The following is a 17,626-nucleotide window of genomic DNA, read 5'->3' as shown; positions in this document are numbered from 1 at the left end:
TATTTCAGGGTTTATAAAACTAAAAATACTTCAATCTGGAGTATGAGGAAATTGTAACAAACAATACAGAGAAGCAAAAAATTTGGCTGCCCGTGTAACTTTTAATCGAGAAGCAACCACTTAGAAACTGAAAATAAAGCGTTAATGTTTAGCTCTGTCATATACGGTCATCAGGTTTGATGGTTCCAGGAGCTTCAAGATGAAACAACTAAATATTTGTCAAAGGATAAAAATTCAACTAAGAATTCTCAACAGAACTGAGCTTGTTGAGTGAGAAGAGATATTCCAAGTTAGAATGGGCATTCTGCACGAACAAGAGGTAAAAAACGGGAAGGGGGGAATAGCACAATTCTAGTAAAGTAAAATTTTCCTTCAACAACTTCAATGCAAATAATGTGCAAACATAGTCACACCTCTTATTTTTATGGAAAATATTAGGAAACTACTGAGATGTAACATTTTAATGAAACTGGGATTTTTACGAGCAAAAGTTATTGCTTGAATGGATGATAAAAGAAACAACCAAGATCTGAGAACATGAGAAATTTCTAGCATTTGTATCTGTCCTAAAAATCTCTCATTCACACTAAGTTATATTTGGCCCAAGAAGGCAAGGATTATGCATTTTTAAAATGAAAACTCGTCAACCTAAAATCATATTCTATCTGGACGACGAGGACATCAGTGGGGGATGATGGAACTCTAGGTGAAATTCCCATGGTAAAAATACAAAAGAAGAGACAGGCTGACTTGCTTAAAAACTCGAGCCTGGGACACCCTCCAAGGTTTTGAATCACATAGCCCTCTGTGAAGTAAATCTCTTATTAAAAGAACAAACCATTCTCCTGGGTGTCACAGAAAGACTCCTGACGTTACTTCCTGTCGTCAGGCTACCTGGAAAGACCTTGACATTGGTCCTCTTGGAAGGAGGCCAGTTCTCTGTGTTCTAAGGGGAATCATAAGGCAATGGAGCAAGTGAATATAAAATAAAGGAGAAAATGTTAAGCAAACATTTATCAAACAGGTTCAAAGTGAGGCCAACTCTTAAAAATGGGAAAAAAATGATTCAAGCGAGCACTTATGTTGCTATTATTTTCCCCCACTTTAAACTTTTGTGGTTATTTGTTAAAACAAGAAACTAGAACTGCCCATCCCTGCCTAGTGGATGCTATGCTTGGTACACAGCTGCAAACAAAGACCCTTGGTTAAACTCTGGGCCATAAAACAAAACAGGAAAAGGAAAATGTGGGAAAGGAAGTGAAGCGAGGGATGGGTTCATGGAGTTGAGAGCGATAACAGGGGTCAGGTGAAAGCAATCCTGCATGAAATTGTCAAAGAACAACGTCAAATCTTACAGCATGATAGAACTCAGGCGCTCATACGGACCCTTACACATGCGCAAGGTAAGTCGGTTTATATAATTGCCTTTTAATGAAAGTTCTCTACTCTGCACAATTCCACGCCTACTGACATTCTAGACAGAACCTCGGACTTAATTCCTCTCAGCTAATAATTTAGTATCACTGTATTTCCAAAGAGCATTTTAAAAGTTCCTTGAGAATTTCATACATGCGTACGTCTGATCATATTCCCTAACAGTGACTAGGTTGTTACAGCAGCAGTGCAACAGTGACTTAGGTTTTTTGTTTTTTTCTCTTCCCCAAATTTCTTTATCACTTAAGGAAGAAAAGGCTATCACTTTGGCTTCTTGTATACAGTTTAGTAGTGGAAAGGAAGGTTTCAAATGCCTGAAATAATCTCTGCCAGAAGTTCAACTGTGAACTGAAATTCTATGAACTATGATGTGATTTAATTCGACACTGAATTCAAAGAGATTATTCTTTTTCTCTACTGATTAATGCAAATCTACTGTTCTGTGTGGTGCTCACATGTATACCCCTGGAAACCAATATCTATAAGAAATGGAATGACATTAAAATGGAATGACATTGTCAAATAGCATCTTTTATCTAAGTTGATAACCTTCACAGCTGTCTCATCCACAAATGCCAACGCTTGCGCAAAGGAGAAACGGAGTTAGACTTACATCGTGCATTTCTGTCTTCACTTTTACTTCCATTTCTTTCATGTTTGTTATGCTTAGAGTCTTTGCCCTAAATTCCAGGCAGAGGAAAGTTACGAGTCATTTTCTGATTACTGCATTAGCAGAGAAGAATCAAAAGTAGTCTTAAAAATTAGAAATTACATGGTTTATCCTCTATGGAGATTTGTCTAGAAGATATTGGTAAATCTATACTTTATAAAGAATAACAACAGAAGAATCTGACTAAAACTTAATAAGTAGAGTTTATCTTATTTAATTCGTCAGAATCCCATAGTTTCAAACTTAAAAAGTTACACAGACTTTAAAAAAAAAACTTATGAAATGAGAAAGAGCTAAAGATTATATGGTGTCTGAGTGGAAGGAAAAAAATGGTGGCAGAAAACCATGATAATAATCTATATTTGAGGTTGATAAATTTGAGATTGTATTTGAGGTGAAAGCATATTTTATATTTTATTTTTACTTTTTGAAGTTATTGTAGATAATCCCAGAAGACCCATGCAAATGGACTGTGACAGTCAGTAGCTGACCTCTGGGAATTCAGCAAAGGAATTGTTCAAATCAAGTGATGGGACTGATCATGTGTAGTCAACGGACAAAGTGATAAAGAGTTCAGCCGCAAATGACACAGATTCAAAACGTGAAAGTGGTCATTTAATTTCCCAAATGGTGATGACCCTATGAAATTTGTTGTAGTTTGGATTTTAAGAGGCTCGGTTCCAGCTGACACTGCTCAGAGGGCAGTAGAGCCCTAAAGAGATTAGGGACAGCTGAAGGCAACTATATCGCTGGACATGTGTCCTTGAAGATGACATGGGCACCTAACCCCTTCTCTCTCTGTTTTCCAGGCATTTAGGAAGAGTAGATTTATCCCACTGCTCACTTCCACCTTGGAAGCACTGGGCCACTGCAGGACCAAGGCAACCTCCAAAGCTGTAGTCAAAATAAAGTTGTCCCTTTAAGTTGGCTTATTTCAGGGAGCTGCTATGATATTGATGCTCCTTTCTGTTACGACCGGTATTAGTAGATATATAAGTAAAATATTTTGCTATTTCTGTTTCCCCACTGGACACAAGGGGATATGAAATTGTAGAACAATATATATTGTGTAAAAGTAAAGGCAACTATAAATCGTGTGTTTTGCTGTGGAGTAAAAGGAAACAGGATTTAAATACAGCCTTACCTTGGGAAGCGTCCTATCACGATGGCTATAGTGCAGACAACACCGAACAGCAAACCCACATTGGCAGCAAAGCATATGGTAAATATGTAAGTACTGATCCATATGCCCTAAAGAGACGAGGGAGAAAGAAAACGTGGCTACTCTCTCATTGTTTCAGAGCTGCAAATCCCTCATAAATATACTCAACAGCACTTCGGTGAAAGTTTGCTTGTTTATTTAATTTCTCTCTCTCTCTCTCTCTCTCTCTCTCTCTCTCTCTCTCTCTCTCTCTCTCTCTCTCTCTCTCTCTCTCTCCCTCTTTCTCCTTCCCTCTCTTCCTCCCTTCCCTGCCCCTGTGCCTGTAAAAAAGAGAGAGCTGGGTGGCAGAGGGCATGCAAGATGAGACCATGATGTGAGTTGAGTATGGAAGGCCAGATGAAAGCTTATTAGAGTAGAACCTCTCCATGTGGGTTTCAGAGATCGAACTCCAGTCATCAGGTTTGGCAGCAAGTGCCTTTTCCCACTAAGCCATCGGACCAGTGCATGAACATACACTCTCATATGAATAGAAACGCAGAAATACAGAATCATGCCATGGCTCCATCATACTCTAAGTGATAGAAAAGGAAAAGCTCTTAATATTTAAAGATATGTAAAATGGTTACTTAGAAATGGAAAAAGAAATCTTGAGGAATGGACATACAGACTTTCCTTAGACAAGTCTGAGATAAATATTTCTAAAGAACATTTTAGATTTAAAATCCTTTTATTTTTATCTGCAGAAAACTGGTTTGAAACAAGCTGTTTGAAAAGCTAAGCCCTTGGAAGCAAACAGAGAAGGTTTTATTTGGAAACACTGGTGTTAGGCACCCCATATTAAATACTTTGTATATTTTGACCTTTTATGGGTTACTATAGGGTCATCATCTTGTACAGAAGACAGTTTTATTAATGGGGGGGGTGAGAGATTTACTTAGCTGTAGATGCAAAGATAAGTGTTTAGAATGTGGCTAGAGATTATATTGGTTTAGGAAAAGGGCAGTAGTAAGGCCTCCTTTAGTCTATCACCTTACCAACCACAGGTAATTGGTTGGGTTTACAGTACCAGGCATGAGTATCCTTCTACTGAGTGGGCCTTAACCAGGTGGCCAGGGGACACCTCTAAATTCTAAGTGCCACTATGTGCTTTTGAAGACATCTTGCCATGTTGGTCATTGTTGAGATTCATAGATTTCACAGCTGGGTGATTCTATTGACTGCTTTTCTCCCTGGGATCTTGCATAGCACCTTTGGATACTATGAGAGTTCATCCTTAGGGGAAAGCGTCTAGCTTTGTTTCACCTTGTTTCCTCTGAGACCTATATCTGATGTGTATGGACTCTTTAACAATTGGCCGTACTTGCAAGTTTTGGGAAGCAAACAAGTGCAAAGGCAATAGATTATGTTATTCTGGGAGTCTCTTGGACTCCTCTAAACAACCACAGGGAAGTTTCCCATGCCTGGCACTGGGGTTTTTGTTTGATAGTCTATGGCTATTGAGGGAAGCATTACCCAACATCTTTGGCATTAATTCATCACTCCCTTCTCTCCACCTACCTGCCTTTCCCTTCTGAGCTCGCCCGTAATTCTATGGTCCTTCCCTCTTTCCTCTCTGCATTGTCCTCCATCTTCTTCTCTCAACTACATCCCCACTGGCTTTCCCAATTTTCCCCAGCACCTGTGACCTACTATGACCTGTCTAGAGCATCCCAGCACAGTCTGTTTTTACTTTTCGGGTTTCTATGGTTACTCCAGGTTATATAGACGTATATAAAAAGTACAGCTCTACAACCACAGCATCATCTTCTATAGGTCAGACTCTCCAGTGATTAGCAATTTCCTCTAGTTACTTTATAGTTAATATTATCAAATGTAAATTAACAATAAACTAGTTCAGCAATTCCATTAGAATAAGTCCCAACAGTGTTCTGTGACAAATAAAGACCCAAACATCAGTTTTGTATCGCAGATTTCAGGAAATGGTAAACTCTTAGCACTCATATTCTTTCTCAAAGAATTGCTTGGGATCCATAACTCCTAAACACAAGTTAACCTCAAGGTAACTGAATTATAAGAGACATTTGTTCTCATTCCTTCAAGACAATGAGTCAAGAGGTTAGCAGCCACAGAATGACTTTACTCTCCTGACCTAGGTCAGGGTAGCCACTTGGATGATGAACACCAGTGAGATTATATACAACTGGATCAGCTTCTCAACTCAGTTTTAAACTGTGTGTGAAACTCCTGTGTAGAGTCAGGTTTTCTCATTTCTTTGCAGGGTTTTTTACACGCAACTATAGATAGAATCAACCTAAAACTGTAAATAAATAAATAAATAAATAAATAAATAAAAGACTTCTGGGGGGGGACAGAGAGTGCTTGGCTTTGTCTTTTTTTTTTCATAGGGTTTTTTGTTTGTTTGTTTTTTGTTGAGTTTTTTTTTTTGCTTTTTGTTTTGTTTTGTTTTTTGACACAGGGTTTCACTGTAGCTATTTAGCCTGTCCTGGAACTATCTCTTGTAGCCCAGGTGGCCTCAAACTCACAGAGATTCCCCTGCCTCTGTCTCCTGAGTGCTGAGATTACAGGTGTGTGCTACCACCGCCCAGCTGTTTTCTTATTTTTATTTGTTTGTTTTTTGAGACAGAGCTTCTCTGGGTAGCACTGTGTGTCCTGGACTCTCTCAGTAGACCAAACTGGCCTTGAACTCACAAAGATCCACCTGACTCTGCCTCCAAAGTGTTGGGATTAAAGGTGTGCACTACCACTGCCAGGCGAGACCTCTGTTTTTTAAAGTGGTGACTTCTTACATAATTTTCGCTTTGCAAATCACTTCACCTCACTGAGACAAAATGACTATTAATGGCCTTTTCTTTTTCGTCATCTGGTCCCCAGCCTTGGGGATCCATTCCATATTCAGCGCAAGTCTTTACATCTTAGTTCATCCTCTCCGGACACAGCCTGGCAGACACACCCAGAGTTTTTACTTTACTAATCTCTGGGTTTATCAGTTCACTGACTTTGACAACCAAGACTAAAAGTCACAGCTAGAGATGAAGGAAGACAGAACACAGAAGTGACAGTGTCAAGTCACCAAGCACCCTGCATTTTCTAAAGCTACCGCTCAGTTAGGGACATATCTTAAGCAAACATGCCTGACTCTGAACTGCCGGCTGCACCAGGTTACCTGCCAGCTCCTGCTGCTACCACATGGCGTGTAGTCCTAAAGGAACCACAGAGACACCCAGCCAATGGAAGGAAAAGAGAGACCTGAGACACAGCCAAAGCTCTGGGCATGCAATAAACATCTCAAGGGGAGGGAAAGACGAGTGATACACAGGGAACTCTAAGCATACACTTACACATATTTAAAAAAAAAAGAAAAGAGAAGAAAAGAAAATTTGAAAAATGAAAAGCAATCTGGAAAAACTAAATAAAGTAACTGATTGCAAATAAAAATACATTCATATAAAAACAGTATTTAAGGTTGTAAAGCAGGATAAACATAACTGGACATACATAACATACTAGACATAACATACTAGACATACATAACAGAAAGCAAAAGCTAAAGACACTGTATACAGGAAAGATAAAAATACCGATAAATATATGACTCCTCCAGGAGAAAGCAGATCACATATCTGCAGAACAATATTCAGCTTAGGAGAAACATTTTGCAACCAATTCCTACCCTGAGGTCAAACATGAGATTCACAGAAATTTTATACTTACTCTAAGCCACAGAAATAGTAAAAAATGAACTTTGTGGGCAGGAAGAATACAGGTCATGGAGTATTAATTTAGAGAAGCATGTTCACATAAAATACAAGAGTTACATTGTCTGTGACTTCTCTACCTAATCTATCAATATCTGAAAATATAGCCAGCTCTAAAAGGCCCCGAGGGAAAGCGTTTTAGACAGCCCGACATTTTCTTATGGTATATAAAAATGAAATGGCTCAGGGAATATAAACTCCAAGAGAATTCCTAGAAAACTACTTGATAATGACACACAAAATAGAGACGATTCCTGAACTAGTCTTAAAAGATTAAAAGAGACTCATGGTGAACAATGCATTTGTGTTTCTGTGCCTTCTGCCTGGACAAATGGTGTCAAGAAGGTCGGGTCTTTGCCGGGCACTGAGCCTTGTGTTCTGCTTAGACACACAGGCGACATTGTGGAAGTGAGCGCCAGCAGGCCCAAAGCTTCGTAGCACACGGGGCCAGAAGAGGAAATGTAGGTCATGACAGTTCAACAGGACAAGTTCCATGAGGGCGGGGCAGAGGCTGCTCAGGAAATTCTTCCCTCACCCCGGAGAGAGGGAGGAGTTGGAGATGCTTTTATGGAGGCCGGTTTCTCTAGGACGTAAGTACACTAAATATTTCTGTTAGCCAAAACACACTTTCTCAGTGTTTACTGTTATCTAATCTGTTCTGTTCCCAGAGGTATCTTATTAACGGAATCCTCTCCACGGTTTAATCCATTTGGAAGTCAAGTTCTAAGACGTTTTGCCATTAATGTGGACACCACTGAGATCCACCTTGTGTCCATGTATCACACAGTTAATGCTGGGTTTTCATGCACACGATAATTCAACATATTTCTCAGTGTGTACTTTCTCAGTAAGCTCTGCCTTCAAAATCATTCCATAATTGAAATTGGGGACCCTCAATCCATTCAAATTAGCTATTCTGTCTTTGAAATTTATCAAACTACACAGTCATCAAAATAAGACAAAATTGTAAAAAGGAAAAGAAAACAGAAACAGACAAAATTCTGTGTTCATGTTTTCATTCAACTTGTGAAACGTTAACTAGGCACACGCAAGCCTCAAACGGTTAAGTGTGTGTGCTGCCAATGAAAGTATTAGTGTGTACTTGGTAGCATGTGCTTCCGCCAAAGAGGAAAATGTCCGGTCAAAATGCTACTTACCCAATCGATTTTATCCACATTCCAGTATTTTTTTAAATCCCGGAACTGTATTAACATTCCCTTGAGTCCCACGACAATAATGCTTGCAAGAACGCACTGCCAAGAAAAGACAAGTTGGGGAGGAAGCAGGACAAAGACTTCAATGTTGGTTTTTTTTTTTAAGTAAATTGTAGAGAAAAGCTGTCACCAATTAGGTTAACATAATGTTTCTATAAAATTAACTTATTTTGTGCTTTAGGGATACAACATCAATTTTAGAACATCGTTGGCTAAAACTGATCAAGTGGAAAAGAACAGATAGGAAAAAAAGTGAATTAGGAGGGTGAACTTCACAAGGCTGGAGGTTCCTTTTATTTGTTCTGTGTTTGAAATATGTTTGTCACAGAAATTATACATTTGTCTCATGTATTTCTTCACAGGTTCCCGACAGTAGTCATTGTTTCTCCTAGAGATACTTATACCCGTGAAAAATAATGTTGAGTACTAGGCAGTTATCATATGGAAACAGTGGCTCTTCCAGCACCAGAGGCTAAGGCTGGCCTGGTAGCCGGGATCGCCGGGGAGCCCGGGGCTTCTGAAGAGGTAGATGAAGCGCCAGTGCGAGGCCCTCAGAACAAAGGATGTGTCTACACTAGGAAGATGCATTTTGTCCTCCACACCACTTCTCCAGCCCATATTTTCTGGAGAATCCTTTGAAAGCCTCTCTTTTTCCACTGTTGGGGATCAAAGCAAGAAATTTGTGCATGCTCAGTTAGTGCTCTGCCGTGGTGCGACACCCCGAGTCCCAGCAGTCTGCTTTTCATGAGATTATTGCTAGTTCCCACTGAGGAGTCGGAGGGCTGTCGCCTTTTCCTTCCTGTTCTTCCTCAGGAAATGTGGGTATTCTTTCCATCCTTCCGACCTTCACTTAGGTAAAACGGCTTTCGGATTTAGGATTATTGTATGTATTCTCCCAGGATATTTAATGCACAATAATTCTAATTAAAAGTCCAGAACTATATCATAAAAAAGCAATACTGTACCATGGGCAGCCAGTACAGCAGAGGTCCAACTACATAGATGACAATAAGAACGAAAACGCAAGATATTAGACAAGCCATCTGTAAAACACAAGACAGACAACGAAGAAGGCCGTGAGCTGTATTGCTATTTCAAAGCTATGGGAATAGGGCAAGAAACAAATGTTCGCGTGTTGTTAGATTGCACGGACTGCTGTTATCTGTGTTCTGCCATGAAGAGACAGCAAATTAACAGTAGACAAACTGGTACAACCAAATAAAGTCAGTGGTGAGACAGCTATACTCACACACACACACACATATAGGACACCATTGATCTGTACAGCACATCATAGTGATGGGTTATTGCAAGAGGGAGACCTCCGAGGAAAGTCCTGTTGCCTGACTCTCCACTCATTATTTTCTAGAAGGTCACGTGGGTAACAACTGAAGAATTCCAGCCTGGGGTTTTCTTCTGTTTATGACAGATTTGCAGGAGCAGTCTCTCTGCCAGAACAACAGATTTCACTTTACTAATCCCAAGAAGTCTTTAGTATCATGCTCTATCCCACCAAGCCTGTGGACAAAGGTCAATAGGAACCACCTGCCTCCCATGAGAGAGAACCTAATTTCCCAGAAGCAGGAGTTCCTGACTCCATAAGAAGCATTTGACTGAATTTCCATCCTAAGAGGCCTTTCACCGGTCCTCAAGACATCAGAGGGAATCTTTTGTGTTGGGAGGGATGGTTTAAATTTAAATTACAGGAATAATTTCAGAATCTGGCAAGGACAAGAGAAATTCTCTGACAATGCTGTTGGGGCAGCTGTAGAGACTCGGAAACCAGTCTGTTTCACATGAAGTTACACACACACACACACACACACACACACACACACACACACACGCCGTAGACCTAGAAAGAACGAACAGGTTATGGGGCATCCTCCAAACAGCAGTGTGAAGCAGATGTGTGGAACTCAAAGCCACTGTGGTAAAAGACACTAGACACAAAAGAAACAATTTTGGACCAAAGACAGTCTTTAGAGGAGAAAAGTATGAGATGCCAGGGGAAGAGGCAGGCACTAAACATTAAATATCATTAGACATGGGGAAACACCCATTGTGAATGGTAGAAATATTTTACATATCGATTTTGTGATTATACAAAATATAATGTCTTGATCGGTGAGCTTTACACATAAAACGTGGTAGTGTTTACGAGAGTTAGTAAGCCCTATACAACTGATCCTAAAGAGAGACATTGAAAGTCACTGAAACAACTGCTGGCTTGCACGTGAACATACCTGGGGCCGGCCAGCCTGAACGCTTGTCTTGGACTTGGGTCTTTGAAGGACCTGCTGTAGGAGGAGAGGACCCACAATAGAAGCAGGTAGATGAGAGCTTGCCAGACATTCTCATAGATTACAAGCAGACATGTGTTTAATAGGATAGGAAAATGCACTAGCTGCCGAGCTTTACTCAGGTAAAAGTTAATGACATTTGACCTATCCGTGGGATGCTTCCAATCCCACACTTTCGATGTGAAGCACAGGGAGACTGGTGCCTCATCCAAGGTCAGGGAGCAAGGGAGGCGAAAGGTAAGAAGGCCACTGGATCCAGATCCTGACAATTTCGGGGTTTTGTTTTGTTTTGTTATTGCTGGTTGGGCAGTTTCTTTCCCTTTCTCTGGGTTGTCTTTTCATTCAGTCCATTGTGCCTATATTAATCACTCAAAAATAGGTGGTGACTTAGAGAATATTAACCCCATAATTTTTAAACTTTAATTTATTTATGTTACGTGTGTAGGTTTTTCGTCTGGATATATGTTTGTGCGTTGTGTACCTGGTGCCCGTGGAGGCCAGAAGAGGGTGTCAGATCCCATAGAGCTGGACTTACGGAGAGCTGCCATCGGGTAGGTGATAGGACTTGAACCCTGGTCCCCTGGAGGAGCCGCCAGTGTCCTAAGTGGCTGAGCCATCTCTCCAGCCCAGCGCCTCATTTTGAAGTGAAAGCTGAACACAGCACAAGCCGGCACATGTGGGAAATTCTTCTAGCTTGTCAGCACTGCTAGTGGTGGGAAGGTTGGCGGGGAGGTCCCTCTCTTTCCCTGTCTGTCTCCCACGCAGTCCTCTCTCTATAGGAGATTAAAGGAGCATCTTCTTTCTAATAGCTTTTAAATACTGACGATAACCTTAATGAGAATAAGACCAATGCACAGACATTGGATTTCCAAAGATTTGCTTACTTTTTGAGTTCTGTTTCACTTACTAACAGTGCGCCCTTTTTGTTTTTCCCCTTGAACTGGCGTAGGCCACCATCACTCTTCTAGTTTCAGGTATTGTCTCAGATTTAAAGTGGAGTGCTTGCTACCCAGCTCGGGCAATGAAGATGTCGTGAACACGTGATCAGTTCAGTCTGGCATTGTTCAAAGTGAGGTCGTGCCACAAGGTTTTCGGGGCTATTTTTTAAAGTCCCTGGCATCCACTAAGGATGCTATATGAACTACATAGCAACTAAATAATAGTAAGCAAAAGGCACCTCCTTGAGGGTCTTCACTAACAGTGTTCCTTTGTCTTTTTGTCATGTGAGAACAGAAACAGAGCATAAGTAAGTCCTCCATACATTTTAGAAAGATTTAGCTTATAGCCAGGTGGCCCACACCTTTAATCCCAGCACTCAGGAGGCAGAGGCAGGCGGATCTCTGTGAGTTCGAGGCCAGCCTGGTCTACAGAGCAAGTTCCAGGACAGGCTCCATAGCTACTGAGAAACTCTGTCTCAAAACAAAATAAAACAAAAACAAAAAGAAAAGAAAAATTTAGATTATAAATGCTGAGGGCAAGTGTCCACATCCTCACCATCCACAAGCCAGTTATCATCCGTACATTTTACCCCTCTGGACCTTCCATGTCATGCTGACTAAATGCCTCACAATAATTTTTGCTTTAAAATTTTCAGCAGTCATATCTAAGAGTTAAGTCTGCAGGAACGTTAGTGAAATCTTCACATTTTCTTACAAGGTTACATACATGTATGTGTATGTATGTAAACACTACACATAAATTCTGTTTCAGGGGGACAGAGGCAATGGCACGCAGCCTTCATCTGTGCTGTCAGTCTCAGTGGCGCCATTATCTATCGCTCGTTACTGACAAAGAGGACCCCTAAGAGCACCAGTGTCCTCCATATGTATATACACGATACTTTGCTTTTTAAGCAGAGGTCAAATGATGCACAGGTTTATGGGAAGTGGTGGAATTGTAGAAAAGATAGGAAAGGGCAGGAAGAAAGGAGAGGCAGGGCACTGGGCAACACAGCTAAACTAAGAAGGCCTTGAAGAAGGTGCAAGCATAGCCAACTTCTGGAAGAACAAAAGGAGTACGGCTTTGCAAGTTAGAGCCCAGGGGCGATCGTAGCGTTGCAGAAGAGCATGCCAGCTGCTGTTTTCAGTTGCGGCTGCACGGCCTCTGCAGCAGATGCTGTTTGGCTTCCCTCGTGGTTCTGTGATCCCCGTGAAGCCCCTGAGAAGCACGGATGCATCTCCGCTGTCGGAAGTGAAGAGAAGCGTGCAGGAGAGGGAGTCAGGGGACACCGAGCTCCTGCCCAGAGTTAAGGCTTCAGTTCAGAAAGGAGGGAAGTCAGAAACAGTATCCGTGTGTGCTGTTTGTCTAACTCTCCCAAAGGCTGTTCTTAGATTCACAGGCTTTGGGCATCCTGTCTAAGGGAGAGCGCAGCTAAGAGCATTTCCACATAAGGGGGTTGAATCTGTGTCTGTGTCTTTGATCACAGCACTCGCTACTAAATGATCAGTATCTTTTGTTATTCCTTTTGAAACAATTTAATTAGTTTTCCTGAGACACCAGAGTCTTTACCCTTCAATGGATTCCCTGCCAATCACCACCATGTTAGCTCCAAAGTGCTTGAAGGATGCCTAGTCCATATCGAGGTTAGCTCGCACATGCAAAATATATACCAGATCCCCAAGCTTTATTGGAGAAAAAAATGCAAAAAGTATTGTGTGTAGTTCTGTAATATATCTTGAAACTATAATAACTCTATCCTATCGGGTAAGTTAAAATATATTAAAATCAATTTTGATAGGTTTTCTCTTTTTAGATGTAGACACTAAATAAATTACTTGGGTAGCTCATATTATATTTCTGCTGAGCAGAACTTCTCTCAAGTATGTGATTAAATATTTGATTTTAAATAGAAATTTTCCAGCAACGATGCTAATATATATATTTAAATTTTATTAACGACAACACAAACTGCCTTTGGTCTGTCTGATCAAACACTCACAGTTGACAATGGGATTCTCAAGGGTAAACAATTGCAAACTGGATCCCTAGGCTTGTGAGAGAGCTTAGTTGGTAAAGTGCTTGGCATGGAAACACCAGAACTGAGGTTTTGAGCCCCGGAACCCACATAAAAAAAAAGCTGGACATGGTAACACATACTTATTATAATTCCGGTGGTAAGGGGAAGAGGCAGGTGGATCCCAGGGGCTCACTAGCTAACCAGCCTAGCCTGCTTTGCAATATGGAGGCCAAAGAGAGGCCCCGTCTCCAAAAAAGAAGGTGAAGGTGCCCACGGAATAATACCCAAGGTTGAGTTCTGGTCTCTTAACACACATGTGCATGTATACCTGCAAACACACATGCATTTACATACACATGAACAGGGACAACCTGCAAACACACAGAAAGGCACGCAGGCAGGCAAAGCTGAGCGGCTGAGATTTGTCTAAGAAAGCCCTAGGTGGGAAGGAAAAATCAGCTCCTAACTGAGCAAAGCCTTCTGTGGAATGGACGGAAGGAAGAAAAAGATGGTGTTTTCTCTTCGTCAGGAGGGTCACTGTGTTGCCATTGTCTGTAGAGCTGGGGAGCTGGGGGCCGAATCCTGTGTGTGGCAGACAAGTGCGCTATTATTAACTACTCCCCCAGCCTTCAGTAGGTAACTACACAAAAATATCTCCGTGAAGTGTTCCTATGAGAACACGGAAACTGGTGCAGGTGTTACAGTAATTAATAAGGGTAACGTGATTATCACCTGCGCTTGGAGGAGTCGTAATTAGATAAAAAGGTGAAGGACTTTTTGTGCTCCAGGTTAATTTAGTGGGTATGTGACCCAGTGCTGAGGGGAGGCAGGCAGGCTGTGGAAGGTCCTGCGCTGGGAAATCCTGAAGTTGGGGGAAAGGCTTGCACGGGTAGCCTGTGTAGTGTCAGATTCTGAAGATGGGGCTAGAGCTCTCCTCGAACCACACCAGTTATCAACTGTACCTACAGACACTGGGGTTTCAGCACGGAAGGTCTGAAACAGACACCACAGCACCCTCAATATGAGCATGCGCATTCATTCAGAATCACTCCCCGTGCGCTGGATAGGCGTGGTTAGGAAACAGTTTTCACCTCAGCGAGCAGGGTACCCTGAAAATATCCTGCTGGGGGACTTTCGTGTTTTGCTAGATTCATTTCTTTTGAGGTTTGATGCATAGTTTGCAGGAAAAAAAAAAATAAGAAGTCTTTAGAAATCATTCAAACATGTGGCCCCCGGAAGGAATCTTCTGACTCCATCCTAGATGATGTCATTGATCTGCTCAGATTTTATGCTCAGGACAAATTTTCTAAAGGGTTCTTTCTTTTAAACATTCCATGTTGAAAGTTACAAAGACTGAACAGAGTTTTCTGGTCCTAAAACGGTGATAAGAAGTGTGTGCCAAGCACCCAAGGCCAGAGACGGCACACACGGTGGGGGAGCCACCCCAGGGCTATATTTCAGTCTCTTTGTCCCTAAGACAGACACAGAGACATGACCAGCTTTCTCAAGCATCCTCAGCCAGTGTGAGGGCCAAGAAGGATGAATGAACCATCCCCGGAGAAAGTGATCCCAGCCGCATCTTTACTTAAAACAATAGGCACGTAATAAAATCAACTGTAATCATTGACATTTCAAGAGTGACTTTTTATGTGCTTAGGTGTTTCACTAGATAGGCGTGTATTGATGCGTTTAATCTTTATAAAGTTGTAATTCTCTTTTATTGGCTGAGTCCTTTAAGCTAGAGGAGCTGAGTTACTGGGGCAAAGCCGCCTGCCTACCTGAGATGGCGCCAGAGAGCAAACCTAGATTCTAGAACTTTGGCACATTTGTTCACTGCTGTACGTGGAGTGTTAGTGTCAAGAACTGATTTCACATAGGCTTAGTTTTATTTTATATTAAGGAAGTGAGCAAATTAGAAGAAAAAAAAAGTCAGACTGTTTAGGTTCACCGAGGCACCACTAGAGGGAGCTCTGGCTTCAAAATTGCCGCTAATGAAGTTACCAGGAGTGTAGAATTTAGCGGTTTACTCCTTGAATCATCAAACCTGTGGAAAGTCCTTAATAGGAAAGATAACGCGGGGGGAGGAATGGGGAGGGGAGAAGGGAAAGAAGGAGCAGGCGGCAGGCGAGGGAGCGGGGTGGGGTTTCTTAAAAGCTGCTTCGAAAATACAAATTAGCAACATTTTCAAGGCTCGGTACGTCTCTCTTCTCCTGAGGCCGGGAGGGTGTGACGGCCATGCACACAGCCACGCTTTCCCTGCAGGGGAGTTGTTACCTGTGTCTTTGCTCCTGTACTGTACAGTCCAGCCGTCCTTCCCATGGCTGCAGCACTTGGGATACAGAAGAAAAATGAAGGGATCACATTGCTGAGGCCGTGGGCCAGAAATTCCTGCAAGATTAGTTATGGGAGAAGAGAACATTTATCAAAGTCCCCTTCTACAGTCCCAGGTCCAGTTTGTCAGAGAGTGAAGCTTGTTTATGTTCGTTACTAGTCTCCTCATCAATTGAGATATCACCGTTTCTAATAAAAATCGCTAACATCCGTTGACGGTTAGTTTCCTCCAGAGCTAGTCTAAGTGCGTCCCTCTTTCTATTCTTACAACGAACACGTGAGGAAATTGTATTTATTCGTAATTTCTATATTCTAAGTAATCCCAGTTGGGCTTCTATTCCCGCTCTTTCCTCAACGACTTCTGCCCGACAACTCCAACGGCTACTTCTTACCTTACTTTGTATAAAGGAGCATTTGCCACAGTTGCTTAGTCCGTCCTTCTAACAGGTCCCTTCAATCAGCTCCTAGGCCCTCACACTCCAAGTCTGTCTCTAGCTCTCTGGCTGTCACTTTTCGGTTCCCTTTGTCATGTAACCAATTGCAAACGAGGGACTATTTCTCTTGTGCATCTACATCTTACTACACAAATATAAACTGGCAACTCCCCCCTTACATCTTCAGCTTGGAGTCCTCTCCTGAACTTCAGACTCCTATATCCAACCTGTTATTTGGCGTCCACATCTGATGGCTAATGGGAGCAGTAACTGGTCCACAGGGCTCTCCCATGCCAACTATATCCTCCCAGGTCTAGTCCCAAGCTGTACCGTTATCCATGACTCATCCCAGAAACTCCATAGGCAGTTCAGTGCACATCCACATATGCCCCCCCCACCGCATGCGGCCTGCTCCAGCCATCATGTATGTACTGGATAAATGGAAACCCCTCCTAACACCTTGCCTGCCCCTATTGGTATCAGTGACTGTAAACAGTCTCTGGCCTCGGAGAGATGTGGTTCTGACCAGCAAATATAGATAGCAAATAGCAAGCAGGGAAGGGTGCAGAGAGGCCTGGTCCACAGAAGTCCTGTGATGTGAGGATCTGAATGAGGAAGTTGTACAGTCATGTGAGGGGCAGGAGTCACAGGAAATAGAGCCGTGAGTGCAAATTCCCCCAGCCAGAATCCTGGAGTTCTAAGGAGAAACACAAAGTGTGGCTCAGACATATTATAAGAGACCAGATAAGAAATGGGACCCTGTACCCGAACAGCCTCGTCACCATGGTAGTGAGGTCTGTGAGCTGACCATGAGAGCTGGGAGGCCCTGCGGATGAAAGCGTTCATCTGTGTACGTCACTATGTTATCCTTGGACCTATCATAGGACCTAATATACACATATCCAGAGAGTCATATGGTCTCATATGAAGTCATATGATCTTCATGTGAGTTCTGCATACAGGTGACAATGTGCTTGTAGGCAGAACACTGCAGCTTCTGTTTAGGCCCACAGAGTGATGTGGGGCCTTGGGGCATGAAAAGGACACTGGGAAAAAGAGAGTCAGTAAACAAGAATGTATACACAGAGTGATGTGGGGCCTTGGGGCATGAAAAGGACACTGGGAAAAAGAGAGTCAGTAAACAAGAATGTATACGCTCTCAGGTATGCCAGAACAGCGCTTCCCACCCTCTAAGGTCTTCTCCTTTCAGATCCCTAAGCATCCAAAGCATCTACCATGAAATGATAAATGGGCTTGGATTCTCTCCTAAAAACCAAATAAAAAAACATGAAGGTGCATGCCTCTAACAGTGTATTTTAAGGGTCAGTAAGATGACTCGGCAGGTG

At 42.2% G+C, this 17,626-nt stretch overlaps 1 protein-coding gene across 9 annotated transcripts in view; it reads right to left on the bottom strand.

The window, feature by feature from the left end:
- Slc26a7 (solute carrier family 26 member 7) overlaps positions 1-17,626 on the bottom strand; it is a 116,048-nt gene that overhangs the window by 20,437 nt on the left and 77,985 nt on the right. For 5 of the 9 annotated variants that reach the window (XM_085676985.2, XM_085676988.2, XM_085676990.2 and 2 more), the window contains 7 exons: positions 15,790-15,903; positions 10,503-10,556; positions 9,222-9,299; positions 8,200-8,295; positions 3,249-3,355; positions 2,048-2,114; positions 839-946 (listed from right to left, as the gene is read on the bottom strand). In XM_085676985.2, the coding sequence (XP_085533111.2) occupies positions 839-946; positions 2,048-2,114; positions 3,249-3,355; positions 8,200-8,295; positions 9,222-9,299; positions 10,503-10,556; positions 15,790-15,903 (624 nt within the window). The remainder of the gene's footprint in view (positions 1-838; positions 947-2,047; positions 2,115-3,248; positions 3,356-8,199; positions 8,296-9,221; positions 9,300-10,502; positions 10,557-15,789; positions 15,904-17,626) is intronic. The other 4 variants (XM_048420631.3, XM_085676991.2, XM_085676989.2 and 1 more) reach the window with 3 other exon arrangements.

Source organism: Myodes glareolus, chromosome 16, assembly GCF_982192425.1.
Source record: "Myodes glareolus chromosome 16, mMyoGla1.1, whole genome shotgun sequence".
In the NCBI taxonomy this organism is placed as follows: Eukaryota; Metazoa; Chordata; class Mammalia; order Rodentia; family Cricetidae; genus Myodes; species Myodes glareolus.
Note: the sequence above shows the minus strand (reverse complement) of the source record. Positions and strands in the feature narration are given on the sequence as shown.